The 19,494-nt window shown below is 51.2% G+C and overlaps 1 protein-coding gene across 2 annotated transcripts in view; it reads right to left on the bottom strand.

Moving 5' to 3' along the window:
* Positions 1–3,643: 3,643 nt before the first annotated feature.
* Syn1 (Syntrophin-like 1) overlaps positions 3,644–19,494 on the bottom strand; it is a 255,869-nt gene continuing 240,018 nt past the window's right edge. For both annotated transcript variants that reach the window (XM_076896191.1, XM_076896190.1), the window contains exons 6-8: positions 6,036–6,250; positions 5,102–5,319; positions 3,644–3,872 (exon numbers count right to left, since the gene is read on the bottom strand). In XM_076896191.1, the coding sequence (XP_076752306.1) occupies positions 3,780–3,872; positions 5,102–5,319; positions 6,036–6,250 (526 nt within the window). In that variant the 3' untranslated portion in view covers positions 3,644–3,779. The remainder of the gene's footprint in view (positions 3,873–5,101; positions 5,320–6,035; positions 6,251–19,494) is intronic.

The raw sequence follows: 19,494 nt of genomic DNA, 5'->3' as shown, positions 1-19,494 counted from the left end.
TGTACGCGCGAAACATTCTCTGACGTCTAGTCAAGGGACGAGAAAAGTATATTTGCACGTAAAATTAACCCTTTACCGCTCGAGGGGTGTTAAATCGTATATTCCAGCAGGTTCATCTCGCGTACCAGAAATTAGATTCGAATTAGTTCTGAATTTCCATGGCGCGCGATTCTTGGGTAATACGACGCTCTAAGTCTCGCGTTTGAAAAAGGGTTCCACGTTGTTATCGCGAGGAATTATTATCGTTAATTATTGGCTACTCACCGCAAAGTCCAATTCCAGCAGACTCCAATTGGCAGACTGAAAATCCTGCAAATGTACATGCTAAACGCAAGGTTCGATCGATCACGAATGGAGATGCAGGCAGGGATATGATCGATGCCACCCAATCTTCTAACCGGTCTCATTTATTTGGTAACTCATAGATATACACGTTAACGTTCTCTTAAGTCTAGAGAGAAATGAAAACGCAGGTGGACCGTGTGTCCCGTTCCTTTTACTTAGTTCCTTCCTCTAACGACGTACCGGGAGCAACGATTGAATAGAGGGAAGAAAAACGAAACGAAAATGGGAACCGAATACGAAGAAGGAGAAGAAGAACGGAAATCGAGCCGCGACCGCGAATTCAGTCGCGACCTAAAATCATTAGAAAAATACACAGTTCACGCGCGAGTCCTTTCGAAACAGAATTATTAATCAGACGTCGATGTTCCGAATTTGTCCTCGCGCTTCGCGTTTCGACGCTGCGCCTGCCGTTTCCTCCTTTCGCGGCGTCCCCCCTAAAAAATCCTCGATCGATTCATCTCGCAGCTTTTTCTATCCACGCGATTACGCGAGATCGATTCGACGAGACGAATATCGCGCGCCTATCTCGTTCGCATTATTTCGTGGCAGAGGCTCATTTATAATATCGCTCAACGGCGTTCTCTTTGCGCCCGTTTTTCGACGGCCCGTCAAAGCGAGCCACCACCACCTCCCCTCGAACCGTTGGCGGATCGTCCCCGCGAAAATTCCGCTCCCACGCTCGCGCCAATTTGGGTAATGGCCGCGAAATTGCGGTAAAAACTGGGTCGAATTGTTTTTAATCGCGTGGCAATTACCGGGTAACGCGGCTCGTTCTCCACCCCCTGGCGAACGGCGACGTCTGCCTGGCGGCCGCTTTTAACCAGTCGAACGCGGGGCCGCTCGGTTTTATACTCGCCTCGATGAGCACCGGCGGTTTGTTCGCCGTGCTCGTTACCATCTCGTTGACGATCACGCTGTTTATTAAACGATAATCGTCGCGAATCGAGCGGGCAGTCGCTCGTGTTGAAACGTTCCCGCGTTAACCCCCTTGATGAATTACAATGTACATTAAACGCGTTCACCACTGCCGTCGCGAGCCAAGCTTGCCAGAAATGGTCCCGTGCGAAATTGTTGCGGCGAGATTCGACGGTGGACCAGCAGAGGAAAGTAGTCTGAACCATGGACCATCCGTGGATGTACCAATAAAATGCTACCAATAACACGCGACGCAGCAGCGGTGAACGTAATTAACGCTTCGAAACAACCCAGCAGACGGACTCGTTCTACTCATCATTCTCGATGCGACGAACCTCCGATCGTCCAACAAATCGACTAATTTATATACAATCTCGAGTGACGGATCGCAAGCAACGAAAGACACCCCCGTTTTGCTTAACCACCGCGAAAGGAAGCTGGGAAACGGACGACGAAACGGACACGATCAATGGTACGCGGATTCGTTGATACGTTCTACTTAAAGTCGAATGCTCGTTTTATCATCGCCCTCTCCCGACACCGCGCAACTCTTCTCCAAGGCTTGTAGAACCGACGAAAAGGGATGGCTCCGATCTAACGCACGCGACGATAACCTCGCGAATCACTCCGTCGCGCCACGCGTCGGCTCGCACCACTTGCCCGCGGGATAACTCGGGAGGATTCGAGACAGCTACGAGACGAGAGCCGTTTTCTCGCGTCCTCTTTCGACACCCTCGTCGAGACACCTCGCCCCGTTCTCGCGAAGGATCTCTCTGGATAACGGCCAGCGAACCGGGTAGCTGGCGGCGGTTCGGTTTACAACGACGGCTTATTTACAGTTCGAGCGGTCGCCGGAACTTTCCAGCTGGAACTTCGACGGGGGAGGGCTCGAATCGAACAGCTTTATGGAAGATATCGGCCTACTGGACGAAGCGACGAGTTAAACGAGGAAGTTTCAGCCCCGATCGGACGCCGGCCCGAATGAAATTCAAAGTATCCGAAAGTATATACGTACGGTTTGTTGCGGGACAGAAACGAGGAAACTTTCGCTGGGGGATCCGAGAACGATCCGAGAGCAAGTTCCGACGGGGTCGTTTAAACGGCGGAAGCGAAGAATGGAAGCGAGTACCGTTCCACGAGTTATCTCCGCGAGGAGGAAGAGTAATCGCGCGGAATCACGGCTACCAGTATACACATCGACGTATTTTTTTTTCTTTTCTTTTTTCTTTTTTCTTCTTTTCTTGGCATCTTACACTTATTCGCGTTAAGAATACGAATCGTACAAAACAACTATTGACGCTCGCCCGTCGCTCGCGTGTTCGACCCTGGTGGCTTCGCCCTCCGTGCACCCGCTCCGCCATCCCTTAAACGTCGCGAAACTTCCGCGACGCAACCGTGGAGACGTTTCGAGCTCTGATACTCGCGTCGCGGATCATCCGCGCCAATGGAGAGAAACGGAAGTTTCGGCTATCAGAGGACGTCCGCGTCGAGCGGGGATCAACGTCCACGGGAGCTGTTCAAAGCTCGTTTCCGTCGGACGTTACGAAACTTTTGCCAACGCTTATCTGCGACCCATCCCCTCTCGCGGCGTTCTTTATTTATACCCAAGAGATGGAGGAGTCTCAGTCTTCCTCAGCGGGTGAACAAAGAGCAGAAGAGTTCCGGATGGCCAGGGTCGGGCGATCCTTCAGCGAGAGCCAACGGGCGGCGGTTGGACAGTAATTGATTAGCTTTTGCTAGTGTTCTCCGTAATCGAGCGTTCGACCCGGAGCATCTTCGAACCCCCTCCCACCATTTACTTTGCTCGTTCTCTTGTTTTCTCTTTAAATACATCCACTCGTTCTCTCTTTCTCTCTCTCTTTCTCTCGTTCACTCTCAATCTCACCCTCTCTCGTTACTTAGCGTGTTTTTTTTTTCGTTTACTTTTAGGTAGATAGTGTTTGTTTTTTTTACTTTTTCGTTTGTTATCTTTTTTTTCTTTTTTTAATCGGTTACTTAGGCGCGTTGATTAGTTACGACTCCCCCCCTCGTCACAACCCCCTCCATCCCCTCTAGCCCTACTTGTTGCGTCGCGCGGCTAAACGCCCTCCTGGAAAATCGTTGGATGGCTTCGACGTGGACGATCGATCGTCGCCAGGGCTATAAATTTGATACTTTCTTCCCGTCTGCCACGTCGAAGGTACCACTCCCTCCCCCCTCCCTCTGTCTACCCCTTTTCTCTCCCGTTAATCCCCACCCCCTCGTCTCCTTAAAACACGAAGAAACACGGCGGAACAGCGTATCCTGTCCTGTCCTGAACGATAAGGGGATGACCGCGAGACGTTCAGATGGAAATCGAAGCGCGAGCCGACTGATATCGCCCGTCGAGCTGACTCCAAATGGTATCCTGTGGTCCGTCCCTTGGGCCGCCTCGGTCCCAGCTCGTCCTGGCCGGCGGCTCAGTGGAGGAAGACGCTGGTGACGGACCTGGTGGTGTGCGGCGGCAGGTCGGGGGCCTCCGTTGGGGCCCCCTCGTACCCCTATGCGGTCAATCCGAGCCGATGGATCTTCGCAGAGAGGAAATTGTGGAGGACGAACACGATCGGCTTTGGACAGCTCTCGAGGTCCAGCTCCTGGAATTTCGTCGATTGGGAATCTCGTTAGATTAGTTGCGACACGTGGAGTTGTTAATAGAGAGGGGTAGAGGGGATTTTAGGTCTGTGTACGACGAGATCATAGCTGGAGAACGAATAAACGATCGTTTTTTCGTGATAAAAGAGATATAGTTTCGAGAGGGAAAATTAACGCCGCGTTGGGACGGTTGAATCGTTATTTATTCTTGCGAACGGCGAGGAGGAATGGGTGCTCGCGCGAGCACCCAGCCGGAAGGAAGCCCCGTTTACTTAGCTCGACGACGTCTCGTATTAAACGAGGACCGATACCCTCGTCGATGGATTATTGTTTTCTTCCGCGCGGGACGGTCTCGCGACCGATCGGTTAATAAAAAATCCCCGAGGAGGAACGGTCCTGTGGATTCTCCATTCGCGGAATAATTTTTCCATCGAGACGTCTGTCGCGAGAAATTTTTCCTCCCTCGATGCTTTTTTCCGTCCCTCTACCTCTCTTTCTCGGCTCGTTCCGGACCGTTTTCCAGAGAGCCAGAAGCGTTATGAATGGCCATTGAACGGTAGCAAAGAGAAAGAGAGAGAGAGAGAGAGAGAGAGAGAGAGAGAGAAAGGAGAGAGAGGTGGGGTGAAACGACGATGTTTGGGAAAGATGTAAAATACGTATTCCACGGCATCGCGGTACGGCATCGAGGGCTCTTTCAAAGTGACGGGCACAATGGGATTACTCGGCGCACAGCCCTCTTTTTCACCATATCTCCCGCCGCTCGTCGAAGATAATAATCTCGATAGTCTAGGCGGAGTCAATTAAAATTCTGAATACCACGCCCGCCGGAAGAAAGGAAGCCTTCTTTCCCGTTCGCACAATGCTTCCTCCGGCGCGTTCCTCGATCGCGACGCCCCCGCCCGCACGGGGGCATTATCGTACACGTCAGCGGCAGCTAGACGTTCCGAGGCTAATTTTTCCTTTTTTCTTCCTTTCCATTCCCCCCTCTACTCTTTTTCATTCCACTCGCTACGTGGAACTCGTTAGAATCGAAAAGAAATCAGGTTTCGCTCGAGAGGGTTCCTTTCTTCGCGCGGAACACCGGCTCGAGGAGGGTTGTACCGATTGTTCTTAGCGACTCGATAACGAAGGCTTCGAGGGTGTTGGGAAATCAGCCTCGAGAGGACGTTCAAGAGTTTACAATTTCTGGATGGGCAAAGGATTGATGGTTTAAATGGACGGCGGCACTCACGATCTCGCCGTCGTCGCCGCCAAAGTCGAGCCACAGTAGACGCGCGCCGTCGTCCGCGGACATTCTCAGTTTGTCGAAGGATCTTCTCCAGAGTGGAGTCGGCGGTGAGCCAGGACTGACCCCGTTGCCACCCACGCCTCTGGTCCCAGCCGCGTACAGTGCGAAACCGTCCTCGTGGTTGACGACCAGCTGACAGGCCTTGCCCTGCCACGTGCACCCTGCGCGCAACGAGAACCTTAATCGTACGCGCGCGATTCGAGCGCGATCAAAATGAAATGTCGCGCGTGGACGATCGCGCCGATTAAAAAGGAATTCCTCGACGAGAGCGCAATCGAGATAGAATGCGGGGATAAAAATCATTTCCATCGACGCGACGCTAAATTAACGGGGGTAGTTCCGCGATTGAATCGAATAAAATTAAACCGGCGCTTAAAATGAAAAATCGACGATTCTCTCTTCAATAAAAAGAAAAAAAAAGGCAGAGGGAAAAAGAGCCAGGCTCGATCGCCTAACACCAACCGATTGTAAATCGAAAAACGAATTCCCCGGTGAAAACGAGGCGGGCAGACAAAAGGAACGAGACGATATTTCTAGCGAGGAGGATCCCGCGCGGTGGTTCATGATCGATGAGTTCGACGAGTAGCCGCGCGCTAGCAAAAAGACGACTACCGGTGCCGGGCATTAATCTCGATTTATTATTGCCGTACGTCGACGGTGAAAAGAAATTAAAATTCATCGAAGCGAACGGCGCTGCAGCAACCGGACACGATCTGGGGGTGCATCCTGGCGCTGTTCCCTTTTCTCTCGATAGATGCGCGTCTCCAACCATTTTCCACCCCCTGCGCGCGTTTCTCAGCGATTAGAATCAAATAGGAATTCCTTTTTAACTGTACCCTCTCGTTTGACAAAGTTTTTGAATAAAAACTGCACTCACGAACGGTGTACTCGCGTAAAGAGTGGGCAGCCGCGTGGCAGCCTTGAACGATCGCCCTGGCCCAGGCTGCGAGGTCCCTCCGCGTCTCGGCGCGCAGATGATGCGTCACGACGCCGTCGATCGTGCCCACCCTCACCGCGAACGTCGCAGGGTGTTGCGTCGCGCCGCTACTGCTGCTTGCTGCCTCGTTCTGCCTCGCTGGCGACGATACCAATCTGCAACCAATCGCGCACGGTTCCTCAGAAAAGAAGAGAGTTCTATTGTTCTTTAACAATGATCCTTAAAAGTAATTCGTTTGTACAATTTCTGTGGAATGTAGCGTTTAAGATAAACAATGCGAGGAGTATTCAATGAGACGGAGAACAGAGCAAGATGAAGGCAAAGGATTGCAGTTTTCGTCCTAGTCCGACGATTCGAGAGGGAGCAGACGCGAGTGGGGAACTTTTTTTCCTTTTTTTTTACGAGCACGCACGTATTGAGCGCGGCGCGAATTGCCTTGAAAGGTGAATTACCCCGTCATGGCGATCCAGCCTCGATCGTAAAAATCGCTCGCGGCTTTATTGCGCGTGGCGTGGACCCGGGTGACACCGGAGTGCCGCTCTTCAACCCTCCCGCTGCAATCTGTCCGCTGACGAATGGTCGTGACGGTACGCGGCCCCGTGCGCGTGAAATTTATAGATTTTTCGGCTGCACGTCGGGGAAATGCCGGTCAAATCTGTGAGTCGCGAGAGGGTCGCGATTCGACTTGACGATGGATTTCTACCTTCAACCCTTCACTCTCGAACGTCTCGTTTGTTCGTCTTACGATAGAAAAAGAATATATTTTCTAACCGAGTCAAAACATCTGAGTTGAAAAATCGCTTCTGCTCTTCTCACTATCACACCACGCGAACAAAATCAATCTCCAAGCCTTATTCTACTTGGCTTCTCTTGGTATCGTCCAATTGGCTCATTCACTCGTTCCACAGAGCCACAAGAGAAAACGCGCGCAACGAGCATCGTACAGGGGTTCCTAGGGGTGCAATCTCAGCCCCAACGTTGCCTCTGGATCGCGTTCGACTCTCGTATCCTGTTCTGGCGAACGTTCTCCGCTTCTGTCGGTCGATGTTCCGAAACTCGCGATCCTCGACGCGAGCAGCAGCAACAACGACGCCCTCGGATCGATCGTTCGATCCGCGAGGTAGAACAGAGCCGGTCTCTAGGCTCGTGGGGATTGTTGTTTCAGTTGCTCGGCCGCTTCATTTTCTCCGGCGCGGAATATTTAACGGCTGGTATATATTATAATAAATGAATAACGCGCGACGTAACGGATGAATATGCATCGCGGCACGGACGCTTTCATGAATCGGGATTCGTTGTATAATTGGCGGAGGAACGCGATTGATCTTCGACTGTTTATTTTCTCCACGCTCTATTTCGAGCAATTGCTCGTTCGCTGCTCGAATTTCGCGCATTTAAATCGCGTCGAAGAAGAAGCCGCGTCGCGAACCGACGCTCCATCGATCGATCAACCGCTTGACAACCGGATCGGATATGGGACTGGATACATTCGACACTTTCGAACGATTATTCTATTTAAACCGGTCGACTCACCCCAGAACGTCCACCAGGGTCGAATATTAGTCTATAAAACGATAAGCCCCGCAATCTTCTTCGGCAAACTCGAGGCAATCCTGTACCATTAAACCGCCATCATTGTCGGGGCAAATACCAACGGAGGGGCTTCAGAAGAATCGTTCGAGCAATTAAACGACCGGGCGAACAAACGTGGTAAGAAGCACGAACGAAAGAAGGCGGATGAAAAAGAAAAAGAGAAAAAAGAAAGAAAGAGAACGAGGCAAAGGGAAAGAAAAGCCGAGCGACTGCCTCTTCAGTCTCGACGGAGCATCCGGCATCAACGAACGAGAGGAGCAGGGGGTGGCAGAAGTCGAAATGGGACAGGGTAGTCGAGAAGGCGAAAGAGAAATGTACAACCACGCGACGGGGCGAGAGGGGTGGAGAAAAGAGGAAGACACAGCCGGTGTGGCCGAGGATTCGAGACTCAGAGGAAGGGAGATAGCAAGGAGGGTGCGCAGGGGGTAAAAGGAAAAGCAGCGGACGGTAAATAAAGGCGTTAAACGAGAATGGATGTTCGTCCGAGGCCCGTAATCCCAGCCAAAAAGGAACGAGGCGGAAGCCGCGCGGCACTGGCGGGGGCTAAACTTTCTTCCCCCTTCGCTACGTGGGAAGAAGTGTTTCGGTCGTAGCCGAATCACTTCCGGTTTGTCTCGCAGTAAAACTTCCTTAAGTCGGTCATTTCGTAGCTCCGCGGGCCCGATAGGAACCCCCTCGAACGGAAATAGCTTTTCGGTGCTCCACTTCCCATCCGCCTCGCCATACCTGCGCGTCTTACCCCTTTTCCCGTTTCTTTTTCATCGCGCGAATGGTTAGGAGTGGACCAGAGGTTCAACGACTGGGAAAATTTTCGTGGAAAGGAAAGAAAGAGGCGAGAGCAGTGTTCGTACGGTTGAGGGTGCGTTTAAAAATTGAACGGATGGAACGCGAGCGGGACAGTCGAATCCTCGCTGTCTGGTTGCATCGTTTAAGCCGGATTGAAATTTTATCTGGAGGGGGCGCGCTCGAGACTCTTGTTTAAAAATGGAAAAAACACTCGAACACGCGTGCAAGTTTCATAAGAGACGAGCATCGGCGTTTTGCGCGGCGATCGCGTCGTGAAAAATTGACGAACCCGACCGCGATGCATCGGTCTTCATCCCCGAGACCTCTGTCGCTGATCATCGGCCATTGTCCTCGCCGCTTTTATTTAAGCCGCCTGTAAAAAACGTGAAAAGCGTGGCCAGGATTCCCTGCAAAAGTTGCGTCGAACGAGATGACAGTGGTCTCTGGATTTTTGCGAATCGATGCATTCATCGTTTCACGATCCTCGCTGCTTTGATCCATCTTTGCACGCGTGTCCACAACGCTATCGGACAATACTGCGAGTCGAAGGGAGTAGAGGCTAGTTTATCGAAGCACAAAATACGAACCTCGTCCATCGATGATAGAATCGAGAGTTATTCGAAAGCGTACCGTGCACGCAAAGGGATAATTCGTCGCACAGAATTGCGTCAAAGAACGATAACGGTTAGTCGAGAAAAGCGCGATACCAAAGCAGCATCCTAGTTCCGTTTCTATAAGAAACGCCTTGAAAAAAAAGGAGCAGAAAGTTTGAGAACGTTCGCATAACGAGCGGTTATTTTCTTGGGGTTAAAAAAAACCCAGTTGTTAGAGGGCAATTAAACAGAAGGAATTCTCGTGGAACCCTGTTCTCAAGGAAATCGCTCGAGCGTTTAAAGGGCCGCGTGGATTCCATGGCAACAACGCGATCTTCAAACGATGGTCCCTGAAACCACCCTGAGATCACGTCTAAAGAACGAGTTCAATTTCCAACGCTGAAGACATCCGATCGCGATCTCTGCTCCGCGAGAGATTAAACGGAACTCGGGTACAGTTTCTGCAAAGTTAGCGTCGCGGTTTGTGGGAAAATCTGCGCGGCTACGTGGGAAAATAAGTGAAAAAACGCGAGCAAGGGGTGGGCTCGCGCTATGATTCAATTGCGAGAGGGTCGCTCGGTCGTTGTAATCTTCCAACGAGGGATTCCGTCGTTAAAAATGGACCGTGTAATACCGCGTAACGTTGTTAACACGCAGTAATTGGCCGACGCGGCGACCCGTCGTTGGTTATCACGCGCAGCAACTTGTTCAACGGTTGGATAAGCGTGAAATAAAGTTGCGCGGCTCGCGGGGAACGCGGAACTACCCTTTCGAGTAACCGGCCCTAATGAATGGCCGTTCGGACGTTGCGCGAGATGATTAACGTATTCCGTAACTGTTGCGTTCCACTGTTCTACGCCCTCGAGTTAATCAGTGTCCGCCATTAGCCAACGATCGAAGCTGTTCGTGCGACGTCGACGGTACAGTTCCACCGGGTGTATTGTTGCGCGCTTGGCGCAAACTGCACGGCTGAATTAGCGTAATTTCAATGATTTCCTTTGATAAATTCGTCGCGAATAGTACCATAATTATTCTTACACTGGGTATCATTTAATAACGAAGCGCAGACGAGGAAATTGCCAAGAGTTATTGTACCGTCAAACTTGTGTTTCTGGGTACTCGATAGCCGCCAATTAAGAACAACTATCTGTTTCAATTTTTGTAACGTATATTTAACTTCTAAATTACAACTATGTACAAGTATCTCGTGGTAAAATTGATGTGTGTGCTGATGCGTCGTGGAATGAATGATTTTGTAGAACCAACTGAGGGCGAAGATCTGTCTGGTTATATAGAGTCGTCGAGGGTGGTTGGACTGGTGGAAATGGAAGTTGTGGATCAGTGATTGGTGAGGTCCTTGGTGTGAGGGTGTGTCGAGGTAAAGGAAAAGTAAAGAGTGGGAAAAGGCGGAAAAATGCTAAAAAACATGCGGGTAGGTATAGAAACAAGAGGTAAAGGTAAGTGCAGGTCTGTCGAATCTGTTGGAGCTGTCCATGTGGTCACAGTCTGTTTGGGTGATTTCGAGGGTTGTGGAAGGTGAGGAGATTTACGACACGGTGCATGCTATTGAGATAAGTTAGGGCCAGGAATTGCAAAATGTGTGTAAAGTCACGTACCATCTGAATTTGGCACCCAGATGGCGAAGGAAAACTAAAGACCCTTCTCAAAAATAGCAGCCATTCCGACCGTGGCATAAATCTCGTAATGAATTATGGGATGAGTTTTGAAGTATATGGTTTTCGGGAACCGAACAGTTATCGAGAGCGACGATAGGAGAGGGCGCGTAGCCGTGTTAAGGGTTGAAACTCACGTAACTTCGTGCCGCTATCGACGCGATTTCCCAAGTAATCTCTTTTTAACCAGCCTCGCGTCCTCGTAAAAGTCGTCCACACGCGTGCAACAACGGAGAATCACGACGAAACAGCGCGTTCGGTCGTCTGAATAATTCCATGGGGTAGTTCGCCCCTTGGCGAGCCGTGTCGTACGCAACGAACCACCTCCGTGGCACGAGGTCTCGCAGTCGAGGGAGATAAGAAAAATCGGTGGGAACGATCGTGCGACAGAGACGAAGGAAAAGAAAAGAAAAAAAGAACGGACGAAGCAGCGGACCGTGGAAATGGAAGGAGCTGGTGAAAATCCTGAAACTCGTCTCGAATATCGCGGGGGGTTAACGAAAGGGTGGAGGATCGCACGTGCGATAGGAAACTGTCGACGACACCTTCAATAATTAACGCCCACCCCGGGGGTTTAATTGATCCGGTTCACTACCGGTTCGATTATCGAAGCCCCATCTTTCACACTGACTTGTAACTCCTTCTTCCTCTCCTTCCATTTTCAATTCGTCCCTTCCTCTTTTATTTATCATCCTCTATCCTCGAACGATCTTCCACTTCTTTTTTCAACCCCTTCTCGTTCCATTTTCCTCTTCTCTCTCTCTCTCTCTTACTTTATCGAGAAGTCAATCGAACGTTCCCTCCCGAGTTTAGATAGAAATGAAATTTCGTCGTCATCGTTTACGCGTTCACCGCGCCTCCTCGCCTCGTAATACTTCGAATCGGCGCTCGTTTCCACGTTTTCATAAGCGTCGTTCCAAGGCGGAAGCCTGGGATGGAGAGAAAGAAACGAGGGGATTAACCGAGGCCCCGTGTTTCGCAATGAAAATCCAATTTCGTTTGAACGCGAACGCTTCGAACGGGGCCAAGTTCCCGCGTAAAAGTGATCCACGTTTACGTCGACGGTTAACTCACCCCTGGCGACGACGAACAAACGGACCCCGTCTCGCTGTAGGTGAGGCTGGGAGGAGGAACGGCGAGTGGCAGAAGAATTCAGACCGTGGTGCAGCTCTGTCTGGCCTTCGTCGTTGTTCTGCTTCATGGAATCCACGCGTTTACAATAACCGAGGGACGGAAGTTCGATCCGTTTGCCCGCTCCGTGGCCCCTCGCGTGAGTCTGCTTTTAGTTTCGGATAGGGTAAATTGAAGCGTGGCGTTCCGGGGTGAATTGCCTCGGAACCTCGAGTTGCAATCGCGGAGAGGGGATTACGGTTTGAAATTTGATGAGAACGAGACAACTTCCGGATGGAATTCCGCTGCGATCCTGCGTTTCACTGTCCGCTGCTTATTACACGATCAAGGAGTGTACATCGATCAACAGTTTCGCTTCGTTCGATTAAATTTCTAATCGTCTCTGATAATTCTCGATCATTAGAATCACAGTCGCAGGGGTTCGAAGACGTCGAGACATCGAACGAAGGGGTTGAAACGTCGTTTAACGCGCGCGTCCGCAGATACGCGGCCCGTTTGTTTCTTTTTCGCGACTCAGTCCAACGCGACGATGGCGGGAATCGTGTTCCCAAGTCCTTGCCAGCGGTGATTCCACGCGAGTACGCGAGTTCTCGAATACAATTACGCTCGGTGAAGAGTTTGCGCAATATACGCCGGGGTGTATTTGGCGAAGACTCTCCGGCGGCGCGAGCGAGTTAACCCCGGCTCACGGGGCCGGATGTAAGCGATAGGAGGAATAGAATCGCGGCGGAGTTTGGATAACGCGCGGTTCGGATGGAAATTAAGTGGAAAACATAATTCGAGAGCCGTGGTAGGGATTTAAATAAATCGCGCGGCACGTAGATTGGAAACGCCGGTGGAATTGAAAAGAATTCCAACCCCTTCTGCGTACGACCGCAATTTTATTTGCCTACGATGAAGAGAAATTATAATTGTTCCCCGTGCTATTTCGATGGAGGATCCAACCACTTCAAAAGATAAATCAGACACGATCTTTACGGACCCCACTGGTTTTTATAAAAAACAGGGACGCAGCAAATGCTTGCAGTGCTGCAACGGAAAGAGCTTCGAGTGGATCCAGCGGACGAATTGAATTCCATTCGATGATTCGTCGCTCCGTGGGAATCATAGAAGCTTCTGCTCGGATCGAAGGGAAAATGAAAGTACAAAAAGAAGGGCGGGCGGGTGGCGAGAGAGAGGGAGAGGCGAAGGCGGCGGGCAGAATTACGAAGGATTCACGGTTCACAATCACGTGAAAGGTTACGTCGAGGCTTCATCCAATTACGTCGACCGGATTTTAAGCTGTTCCAGCGGCGTTGGATCTGCCGTTTCAGCAGCGATTCTATAAATTACGAACCCGTGGAAATATTTCTCCTGTTCCCCGGGCGAAGCGCACAGAGAGAGAGAGAGTAACCCCGTGCACGTTTCTTTCCACCGTTTCTTCCTTCCTCTCTCCTCTCTCTCGCTCTCTTCTGCGGTCCACTATTCTTCCTGACCACCGCGAAAAAGCCCAGGCCGCAGTTTCCTTGGCCTGGGGCCTGGGAAAGAGGAAGTCGGAAAAAGGGACAGTAGGAGACACGCGCGAGGCAAGAAAGGGGTGAATGCGAGGGGTTCGGGAGCGGACACGGAACGGAGAGTCGGCAAATGGAAGCTGAGCACCCTTTCGCCTCGTCTACCCTTCGCTGGTACACTTCGACGCGGTTACTTTCCCTTTATTGAATGATGGCGGCGGAGGAAGAGCGATGCGTCGAACGCAATTTCACGGGACAACGCGAGAACGTCTGTTGTTTTCCACGTGGCTGTTCGTCTTGTCGCTCCGTTACCTTGGACGGAGCTTAGAATCGCCTCGCGATTGATTCTGGATTCGATGGCGGACGTGTTGTCTTCTGCTGGACAAGCACCTTTAGAGTTTCTCTATTTGAAGTTATTTTACGAGTTCAAATTGAAAATAGAACCAACAAACTTTAATGTATGCAATTCATTACGAGATAAAAATGTTTCTATCTCTGAAGAACCACATCCAGCAGACGGTACGCAGTCTCGATGGCCACGGAGAGCGAATCGAGAGACGTCTCGAGGGTAAATTCGCGCGATTTGTCGTTTCATAAATTTGTATCAGGTCGTGACAACGACGAGACCGCCCAGCAACGAGTGTAACGAGAAAAGTGACTGCGGTTCGGAAACTGTTGTCGAACAGGCGTTAATCCGAATTGATGGTCGCGGCTCGCGTCGACCGGCTGATAATAAATAAACGCGACTGCCGTGAATATAAAAAAGCCAACGCAGCCACGCGCGCGCGCGCGTAGAGATCAGCGGGGAAGGGAGACGAAAATTTGCCGGCGAAAGATCGGCATCGGGATCGATATTAGCAACCTGTGGATACGGCGAGCGCGAAAACGAGCGGCGAGCCTCTTAAAACGGATAGGCTGCTCGAATTTTCGAGTGCACTTTACGGCGTCCGCGCCGTCTAATAAATTTCTGGCCCCCCCGTTGAAATTCGATTTCCTTCGTCCCTTGTTACTCTCAACACACTCGATCGTCGAATACGCGCGCCTCTGTTTTCAGAAAAGCTCTCGCGAAGAGGAACGAAGCTGGAGAGAGGGTGAAAAAGAGGGTGTAGTGTTTGAACTGCGCGGTGAAAGAGGCTTTTCTAACGACTGCTAGCAATTTGCCAATCCCTGGTCCATTCTCCGCTTAAAAAGTCTATCGCAGAAATGTTGATTTGAACGCCACCCCTCGACGAAAGTCGACCGCGTCCACCCATTCCGCTCGGATACCGCGTCCATTATAATTCCACCCCAACGAGGCCCATTCTTCAACCGCGTCGAATCGCACGTTTTTAACTCGGCGAATCCCGTCCGGAAGGCACGTTGTTCGTCCGCGATATCCGGTTTTTGCGGCTGGCAAAACTATCCGAATGGGTGGCGAAGATCGTCGGTGAAGAGGCGTGTTAAGCCACTTCGAGGCGAAAGAAACTTTATCGCGGCCATCAACCGCGCACGAGACGAATGGCGCCTTTAGCGGTCTTATCTATCGAGGCGATTTTTACCAGGAGTCCTCTCGAGCTGCTACCAGCGCGTTTTTGCATTCCTCCTCGCCGCTCGATCAGGCAGTCCGCGCGCGCTGGTTTCGCGTCGCGCTTCACGGGACGCGTGCGGCTCGACGGGCATTAATATCGCCGCGGCTGCGGGGCCATCGACGAGCTACGGTCTAATCCGTCAAATCCGAAAAGCCCCGCGAAATAAATGTCTACCACGGCGATACCCTCTACGGTGGGTGGGCGAATGGAAGGGCGCGAGTCTGCTCGCGTTGGTCGATACGCCGCGCCACCCTGGGACCCGATTTTAAATATGGCTCGCCAGAGAATCCAATCGACCTGCTCCCTTTCGCCCTCTCGCCTCGAAATCGTTGGATTTTTCTTTCCACTCAGTCTAATCGCAAGGTTTCGAAAGAGCTTGCGCGCTACATTCGGGGTGTGATTAACAAGTGTGTCTGTTAGCGAGCAAATTTATAGTTCACGTGGCTTTAGACTCCGTTGGTAATTAAATAAACACCAAAGTTACAGGTAGATCAGATTGAACGCGCAGTATTCACATCGATCAGTAAGTAGTATAGCACCGTGGATAGTCAAACGAAGCAAGTCGAGAATGAAACGATGAATATCACGTACGAGTACAAGAATGACGGAAACGTGCACGCGTCGACGTGCGTTCGCCGTTTCACAGGAAGTTGCCTCGAAAGAGGGAACAAAGTTCGAGGAACAAGTAACCGCGGCGGCGACCGGGGTTGCACGGTCGCCGCGTTTAAGTGGCTGTTTTTCATGTCACCTCGTTGAATATGCATTTCGTTCGGCCGTCCACCCCTGGCCGCGTGTTTTTCCACGATTAAAACAAAACAGCGGCTGCTCGTTAATCATTCCGTGCCATTGGGAAATCATTTCCCAAATGAGAAGACATTTCCTCGCGGAAGCGTCCGATTTTCGTCGCGAATCGTTCGAACGATGGTTCAGGGGTGAAGAAACTGGCCGATCGTGTTCGTCCTCGGTTGCGATGGAAGGGCGCAACAATATTTCCACAGCGGGGCGATTCTTCACCGCCGCGACAGATCCGCTCGGAAGCGAGTCGAAAATTGCACGGAGACCCGTCAGAAGGAGACGTCAGATCCACCAGGCACTCTCTAATGCCGCGAAATTCCCATATCTTCGGCTGACGTACCGTCACGCGGCCTTTTCCTCGCTTCTTCCGCTTCGCCTCCGCCTCTCTAACTCCGGCGACGACTCCCAGCCACGTCGCTGTCTCTCTTTCGAGACCGTATCCACGGGCACGGCGAGCTTCTTACATAAATCACGAGCGTTTAACCCCCTTTCGGGACAGCGGCGGCGGAGAGTACTCGCTCGTGTATACGCGCGCGCACGCGGGACAAGGTAAGACGAGGGAGGACGATGTGCCAACCAAGCTATATTTCAGGGGATGAGACGCGGCGCGCGCTTTATCGGTCGCGTGTTTTGCGTGGCGAGCCGGAAATCTTGCTTGCTCGACCGCGAATGCTGAATGGCGGCTTCCGTTCCCCGATCGATGTGGATTAATAACGTCTCGCAGGACGTAGACTCTGACTTTTGCCTCGACAAGCAATATCGGGCCGCGGTTTTCGAACCAGCCAACGTTTCCACCCCCCCCCCCCCCCCCCCCCACCCCATCACACTCGCACCCCTTTTCTTTCCTCGGTTAAATGGGGTTGAAATTTTTCGTCCATCGAGAGACGATCGCGTTTTAAATCGTTCCGAGGAGACACGAGCGAAGAAGAGGGGAGGAGACGGCTCGGTTTAATTGTAACGAGGGTAACCAAAAGCGAAGAATAACGAAGGAGAATTCAACCCCCTGGTTTCTCATCGTTTCGTGCTCGCAGATCACGTACGAGGCCGGGGACCTCGTCAAAGGTTTGTTTGACGAGGGTATCCCCATCCTCCGACGATTAATCACTCGCTATTAATTAACCAGGCAATCGTTGGCCCCGTGTGTGGGAGGGTTGGAACGCTTCCAGCGCGGGCTCCTCCTCCGCCCTCTTTGCGAGGGGATTGCCGCTGCTCCGCGGCAAGGTCACGGTTCTTAACTTTTATAAGCCGCCAGCCCGTTAATTATCGGCTACCCCTTCGATTAATACCCGTGGTTCACGAGCGTTCGCGTACGTAAGCCAAACACGATCTTTGCTCTTCGATCGATGACTCGCAATTTTCTAGTCTTGTGCTTGAAAACTTTCTTCTTTCACCTTTCTTAAATTTCCACCTCTCGATTCGTTGCTGTTTACGTTTCGAGTTGGCGCAATTTCGCGGACAGCTCGTCTATTTTAATACAGGAAAGGATAATAGGGTGGCAGACGAGGGGGATGATAGTTTGACGGGTGGTCTGACGGTTGGGTCTCATCGGTACAGCTATATCCGGAACAGAGACTGTCGCACGTCTGAGGGCTCTCTCTCTCTTTCTCTCTCTCTCTCTTGGTTCGTTCCGTCGTCGCAGCTGAGAGAGCGGTTGAGTAATCTTACGCGCGTACCGTTGTACCAGACCGAGTTTCCGTATTACCGCGACAAAGACGGACTCGACTCAGCCGGGGATGACTTTGGGCAAGTCTGCCACGAGAAGCTGCTTAAAGCCGCTCTGCCATTAAACGACCGAGTCCTTGTACATACTTCGCGAGTAGTTCCAGCCCCGTGGAAACAGACACTCCGCCCAAGTCCTTCGCGATCGAGAACCTTGGAAAACCTCGAAGCGAGCCTGGAATATGGAATTATTCTTCGAGAGGGGACGCGTGGGGTCCTCGAGGAATCGAAGCGGTTCGAGGATCCGTGCAGCGTATCCTTCTTAATTAATAACCGAACGAGTTGCCGCTGGTTCGAGGGTAGTTTCGGTGATTACTTCGGTAACGATTACCGTCATGGCGTGGAGGGAGTTTGTGGGACCAGCGTGATTCTCGAGTTTCCGTGAACACCGCGCTAAATCGTTAATTACGATCGGCGCTATTAATCACCCCATTGGCGACGACGGCCATTTAAACGACACGCTGGCTATCGGGCTAGATGTAAACAACGTTTAAAGCTCATCCACCCGCGGTTAACGATCATAATTTCTTCCCTGTCGCTTTTGTTCCTCATTTTTTTATTTTTGTTTTTTTTTTGTTTCAATCTAAATAGAATATACTCGTGAAAATGTTTCGTCGAACGGCAGCCGGTTTATCGTTTAATCCGATTTATCAACGTTCATCTTCGTCGAGTAAATAAATTTTCGACGCGATTAAAACAAACGAGCGGAGGCCCATCCCCTCCCGATATTTCGAACACACGGGACGTTTATAGACTAATAATAGATGCAACTAGCTGATAATAGAATAAAACGAGCGAAACGCCGCGCAATTTCCGTGGAAATCGGTCGATTTTTAATTTCCACGCCGCTCGCTTACGCGGCTACGTGTTTACATTTTCGCGTGTATTTTTTACCCTCCGTTCCTGTCTTTTTTTTTGTCGTTGTCACGCTTTTCAACGAACAAATCGAAGCGGTGATCGCGATATTAATCAACGGGCCGGTAAAAATCACTGTTCCCGTCGTTCAATCAATGATCCCGTTGGTTTTCTCTGTCGCCCCGTCCGGCGCAATTCCACGCGAAAACACGGGAATTCGATTCTTTCGCGCTCGTGTACCGCGTATCATTGATTCGATTACTAGCATTGATTACCTCGTGAAATCTGTACACCGTCGATAATAATTTAACGATAGGATAATCACGTTCCTCAATTAGCCGAGTATCCCGACGCGCACATGCGACCAGACTGCCGATTTAAACCACTAATTTTCCCCTATTTTGTAATTCACCCGATCGTGCAAAATGTACGACGCGTACAATAATAATAATAATAATAATAATAATAATAATAATAATAACAACAACCAACTCGATTCGAAAATGTGTTCCACGCTGAAACGATAAAGAGACGGTGACCCGATTAAATCTCTCGCAGGGGGTGGTGGACGCGAGAAGAGCTCGACTCGCTCCCCTTCCCAAGATTCCCAGATATCCGCGACTTCGCCAAGGCGAACGGTAACCGAAACTCGATTTTCCGAACGCTGCGGAATCACGACGACTCGTGTGTCCTCCGGTTGGTCCCTCAGCGTTAAACATCGGGAGCGAGATCGGTTACGCCGTTTCCAGGGTAGCGTAGAATTAACCACAGGGTGCCGTCTGGCGGCTCCCTCGGCCCAGGCTGCATTAACTTTCCGGATCGCGAGCAACCCCTCCCCTCACCTTCAGCGAAAATCCAATTCCGAGAAACGCGGTCATTTTCGCGTCTCTTTCCGCCTCTGTTTCTATCTTACGTCGCCCGGGGGCAAACGGGTCTCCGGTTACACGGTACCGCGAGCGAACAAATGGACCCGGCTGTTTCCCACGAACACGGCGCATTATGACGGCGGATGCTATCGCTGAGCGTCGCTCGAGATAAAATTGAGCACCGCAGAGGGCAGAGGGCGGCAGCCGTGGGACACGAGTCGGATTTTGATTGATAAATAATTCATTTGCGAGGGGATGGACGATGGTACGAGGGGCGCGTCACTGTTTGAGAAGACGCTCGAGAGGGCGGCGTTCCGTTAACCTCGCCTA

This window comes from Xylocopa sonorina, chromosome 6, assembly GCF_050948175.1.
Source record: "Xylocopa sonorina isolate GNS202 chromosome 6, iyXylSono1_principal, whole genome shotgun sequence".
Classification (NCBI taxonomy): domain Eukaryota; kingdom Metazoa; phylum Arthropoda; class Insecta; order Hymenoptera; family Apidae; genus Xylocopa; species Xylocopa sonorina.
The sequence above is the reverse complement of the archived record's forward strand: the minus strand, read 5'-3'. Positions and strand labels throughout refer to the sequence as shown.